Source organism: Micropterus dolomieu, linkage group LG23, assembly GCF_021292245.1.
Source record: "Micropterus dolomieu isolate WLL.071019.BEF.003 ecotype Adirondacks linkage group LG23, ASM2129224v1, whole genome shotgun sequence".
NCBI lineage: Eukaryota > Metazoa > Chordata > Actinopteri > Centrarchiformes > Centrarchidae > Micropterus > Micropterus dolomieu.
In genome coordinates this window covers 35,615,618-35,621,459 of record NC_060172.1, presented here as the reverse complement: position 1 = coordinate 35,621,459, position 5,842 = coordinate 35,615,618, and the positions used below count along the sequence as shown (strand labels likewise).

The window sequence follows — 5,842 nt, the reverse complement described above, 5'->3', positions numbered from 1 at the left end:
GTAAGATATGATAACATTAGCAAGTTAGCTATATTAGGCTAACTGTTGCTGATATGATGAGTTACGTTATTGTCGGTACATGCAGGTTTTAAATGCGGCAATTAACCCCGCTGAGGGCTGTGTATAAACTGTAAAGATAAGGTGTAGAAGCTGTGTTTGTGGGTAATAGCACCATGCTGGGCAGGTGACAGGTGTGTGTTTACAGTGTTTGTGTGCTCTGAAAAACATAACAGCGCAGCTATAAAGTCTCAGCCGGCAGACCTAGTATGGTATTATTACTACACACATATGAATGTAACGTTGAGGCCTGATAGACATCCGCTAATCAGAAACAGAGAACACTACCTGCATCACTGCCGATGTCATTTGACCAGGGAGTGAATGGTGATTAATGCAATAGTGCAGGCCATGCTCATAAAAATGTACCAATCTGTTTGTGTATGTTGCAGGTATGTTGCAAGCAGACATAATATATGAACGGAACGTACACAAGTAAGTAGACGTAAATAGTCCATTTATCATCCGCTTAAGACCTTGTGGTGGTACATGTGGTGTCTGTAAAGCCTGTAACATGACTGTACATGCAGCTGTAATAAACAGGAGCTACAATACAAATCTGTATAATGTAGGAGCCAAATGTTTTCCTTTATTGGTATACTGTTAGTGAGTTATGTGAGAAGCCTCAGCATAGCAGTGCATTTCTGTAACTTAACGTGAGTCTGAACTGACCATGCTGATAACAATGTTTCGATCTGTTTATGTATGGTGCAGATTTGAGTTTTTATTCAGATGTGCAACAATTACTTCTCTCCTAAGTTAGGGCACAAACTCGACACTAGAGGCTTAGTAACTGCTAGTTAGATTTGAACAAAAACAGTGACCAAAATTCTTTGAACATCTACAGATAGTAGATGAGTAGAGTCAATTTGAGTCTAGAACTGAAAAATCAGTTTCACATCTCAGGCTCAATCAACTCAGAGCTCCTGCCTCATCATCTCTCCTTTGCTTCCTGGTGTCTTCTTTGTGACTAACCTTTTGTTTCTTGTACCTCAGGATCACCGCCTGCTCCTCTGCCTCACGTTTGCCTTCTGCTGGACAGCCAGCCATGCGTCCCCATTCACCACTGCCCACGTCATCTCGTCTTACATTATTCACAAACTTCCTTCAGATGCCTTCAGATCTCCAACCCTAGTCATCTTTCGTTCATCTAATGCCCCTACACCATCACAACACTGTGGGCACAGTGCATCATTTTTCACCTACTACCTCTATGATCCCAAAGAGGAGGAAATGGTGCTAAACTCCTCCACCTGCACCTCCACAATGTTTTTTCAAAGAACCCCTTAGACCCATCCGTGATAAGCAACTACAGACCAATCTCCAATATCCCTTTTCCTAGTAAAATATTTGAAAAGGAACAAACAACTGCATAATTACCTGTCCCTCCACAATCTATATGATGTGGATCAATCTGGCTTCAGGACCAACCGCAGCACTGAAACAGCTTTGAAGTAGTCAGTGATCAAAAGATCAACAATACTGCAAACAAACCTTCTATCCTAGTATTTCTAGAATGGACTGCAGCCTTAGATACTGTCAACCACAGCATTTTAATCAGTAAACTAGAAAATTCATTTGGGCAATGTGGCCGTGTCTTAAAGGGGCTCTCTTCTTATCTTGTGTGTCTTGACAACTTTTAAACTAAAATAAAGCAAGTGTGACATTTTCTTTGAGGTCCCACAAGGCTCAGTTGTGTATTTCACTTTCACATGATCTCCTCAGCCCTATTAATGACCCTGACAACTGTATCAGTGACATCAAGTACTGGATGATCAAAAACGTTTTGCAGTAAAAAAAAGACTGAGATCCAGTTGGAGAAAACCATATTACCATTATGACCTTACTGTTGTTTACATTCTCCCTGACACAAATTTAAAAAATGCACTGGACAGTTACTTCCTGGGTGTATATGTGTATGTATATTTGTAAAGTAATAACTGTATAGGCCATGTTGTATGTTACCATATTCAAATGTATATCTAACTATCTGTTATGTTCTGTGTGTAGCATAAGGAGACTACAAACTTTCCTGCCCTATGGAATAAAGTTCCTGAGTTTTGTCTCCATGTGATGAGTCCAGGTTTTGTCAACAGTGCCAGTTCAGATCAACGTAAATGGGGGACGAACAGGGCTGTGTTAAATATATAATGTTGCTTCTTAAACTGCAAAACTTGGAAATTAGAGGGACATGGCTCAGAAGGTAAATATTTATTTCTTACAAATAGTTTTTAAAATACTTGTTTTCAGGATGAAAAAATGATGTTAAATAAATGTGTGCAGGTCAGGCCTTGTGAGGTGACGTCGCTGTCTCTATCTGTCATTACCTGGTGTAGGAAGCTTCTATACATAATTGAAGAACACTGATTTTAACATTTTAGTATCGTAAAAAATTGGAAGTATAATGAAATGTTATGCCTATTTCCACTTTTATTTCGCTGCCTCTACAAATTAGCAATTAACAAAGACAGCAGAACAAATGACAAACTACATAATCACAACTAAAAGCCAAATTAGCACTAATATCTTTCTAATTTCAGCGGCACCCACCACTAGAAGCAGGTAAGGTATAGCCATAGACTGGGTATAGCACAATACTTGATCATAGAAACTGTGCAAGTCCATAGGCTGTATGATCATGTATACTAGTTAAGATAAGACCGCACTAAAGGAAATTCAGGTGCAACAGCAGCAATTATATATGGTGAAAATAAAAGACAAGCAGCTTCTCCCGTCAGACTGCACCTCTGTGCTATATAATGTATAATATAATGAGCAAAATAAAACACGTTAATTATAGATCACATAGAAACTCTGCAAGATAAAATACAAGCCTTCAATGAAGAGTAAATTCTGTCCAAGTGAGAGAAAAAGTCCTGAGTGGATCCAGAGGTTACTGAATCAGCTGTAGCTGTAATTTCCAACTTGTGGTGTGACCCAGTTGACTGGGACTCTGCTGCAGATTGCTGATCCAAAGCTGTGACACGAAGTGGTCCTTCATGACCAGGTGAAACATCTTTGTCTGCAGGGGGGAGGACAAGTCAGTGGGGAAAAACAGTGGAGCTTGCGTTAACCTCAAACACCTCTAGTGTAGACTTTAGGCCCTAATAGGAGGGAGACTGAGCATGGGGCAATAACAAACACAGGGACAGACGGGAACACTCGAAACACAGTGAAGTGAAAGAACAAAAGGAGACACTAGGAAAACACTGATGACAATCGCATTAATCACCATTCACTCCCTGGTCAAATGACATCGGCAGTGATGCAGGTAGTGTTCTCTGTTTCTGATTAGCAGATGTCTATCAGGCTTCAACGTTACATTCATATGTGTGTAGTAATAATACCATACTAGGTCTGCCGGCTGAGACTTTATAGCTGCGCTGTTATGTTTTTCAGAGCACACAAACACTGTAAACACACACCTGTCACCTGCCCAGCATGGTGCTATTACCCACAAACACAGCTTCTACACCTTATCTTTACAGTTTATACACACAGCCCTCAGCAGGGTTAATTGCCGCATTTAAAACCTGCATGTACCGACAATAACGTAACTCATGCATATCAGCAACAGTTAGCCTAATATAGCTAACTTGCTAATGTTATCATATCTTACCTGCTGTACTGTCCGCTGCTTTCTCGTCAGATGGATAGCATTCCTTTCACTGGTGACTTTGTGTGTGAGGCCACATGGACAGAAATGCTGTACACGTTTAGTTATGGTATTATAAATGATAGTCCTCCCTCCAGCTCTGCTCAATTCCTCTGCTTGCTTTCATGGCGGTGTGCTGGCAGTCAGAGCTCCCCCTGCAGTCCATAAAGTGCGTCTGCACCAAACCCTCCCTGCAGCCTTTGGGCCACGCCTCCTCATTTGCATACACGACTCAAACCTCAATCCCCAAATCCCCAAAACCCCAATCCTAAATCCCCAAATCCCCAATCCTAAATGGCTAAATGACTAAATCCCCAATCCTAAATACCAAATCCCCAATCCTAAATAACAAATCCCCAATCCTAAATGGCTAAATGACTAAATGCCCAGTCCAAATACCAAATTAATTTTCGACTTTTAGTTTTTGATTTCGCCTTTTAGTTTCGGTGAACATTTACATTATTAAAGAATTGTTACAGTGAACTAAAAATTGCTAATGAATAAATAGCAGCAGAGAATATTGCACATTAATTATTTAACAGGTAGTATTGCACACACAAAAAAACAGGTAATAAGGTCTATTTTAATAACTAACTAAGGGCCTGTGTTATAAACTTTGATGGCCACAGGCAGGAATGACTTCCTGTGGTGCTCTGTGGTGCATTTTGGGGGAATGAGTCTTGCACTGAAAGTGCTCCTGTGTTTGAGCAGTTTATGGAGTGGGTGGGAGACATTGTCCAAGATGACATGTAGTTTGGACAGCATCCTCCTCTCAGACACCACCGACAGAGAGTCCAACTCCACCCCCACAACGTTACTGGTTTGTTGAGTCTTTTAGCGTCCGCTACCCTCAACCAGCTGCCCCAGCATGCAACAGCAAACAGGATAGCACTGGCCACCACAGACTCATAAAACATCATCAGCATCGTCCTGCAGATGTTGAAGGACCTCAGCCTCCTCAGAAAATAGAGATGGCTTTGGCCCTTCCTGGAGAGGGCGTAGGTGTTCTTGGCCCAGTCCAGTTTATTGTCAAATATATATACCAAAGGTTGAAATCAATTACGCTCCCAGCTGGTGATTACATACCTAGGCTCAGCTCCTGATTGGGCAGAAAAAGTAATCAGACAACAGGGGAATCAGGGATTACTGTCTAACCACTAAACAGTAGCAGCACAGTTGTGTCACAACTACACTGTGCAATGCTGTACATGTGTGCTCCAAGCCTTGTGGTCCACTATCTTATATGCCTTCTGAAAGGTACACACAAACATGACACAAGATGTGTAGGCATCTTTCTTCATGTTATGAGGGGAAAAACATTAACCACAAAACCTTGGACCTCAGAAAAGACATTATTGTTTTTGATTGGAAGTCCAGGTTAAGTCCGTTGTGAGGCTGCCAACATGTTGCTGTGGAGTTTGATCTTGGTGATTCCTAGATCAGAGCTACATTATGGCAGAAGCTGGGTTGTGGTCAATGCTTGGCAACTTAAGATTTGAAAACCTCTGTTTGTTAAATGAAATTGTGATCATGGTTGGATATTATGGCAGTACACAGTCCTGGGACAACTGGTAGTAGTACAGCAATTGCATAGTGTAAAGACCACAGTTCAAATCCCAGTCTTCTGTTTTGGTGCTGTTTGGAAAATACCAGGATCTTACTGTCTCAACTTTCTCTGTCAATCTGAGTTCCTTTGAATGTGTAAACGCGTAATGACACTGCTTTTGTTTCCCAGGTCATCCACTGCAGCGGCTACCTGAAAGTGCGTCAGTACATGATGGACATGGCCCTGTATGAATCCTGTTATCAGACTGTGGGTCTGGTGGCAGTTGGTCACTCCCTGCCTCCCAGTGGTATCACCGAGATCAAACTCCACAGCAACATGTTCATGTTCCGGGCCAGCCTGGACTTTAAACTAATTTTCTTGGACACGAGGTAGGAGAGACGCTTGACTGAGTAGGTGAATGGATAGATGAAAGCCATGATATCTTGATGATCCCTGTATGGAATATAAAATCATATAAACCATCACAAATAATCTTAATAATTACATATTGACCATTGCTACAACACACACGCACACACACACACACACACACACACACACACACACACACACACACACACACA

At 41.5% G+C, this 5,842-nt stretch overlaps 1 protein-coding gene across 1 annotated transcript in view; it reads left to right on the top strand.

The window, feature by feature from the left end:
* Nucleotides 1–5,842, top strand: part of sim2 (SIM bHLH transcription factor 2) — a 47,475-nt gene that overhangs the window by 35,259 nt on the left and 6,374 nt on the right. The window contains exon 6 of the mRNA XM_046040846.1: nt 5,448–5,647. Within this exon, the coding sequence (XP_045896802.1) occupies nt 5,448–5,647 (200 nt within the window). The remainder of the gene's footprint in view (nt 1–5,447; nt 5,648–5,842) is intronic.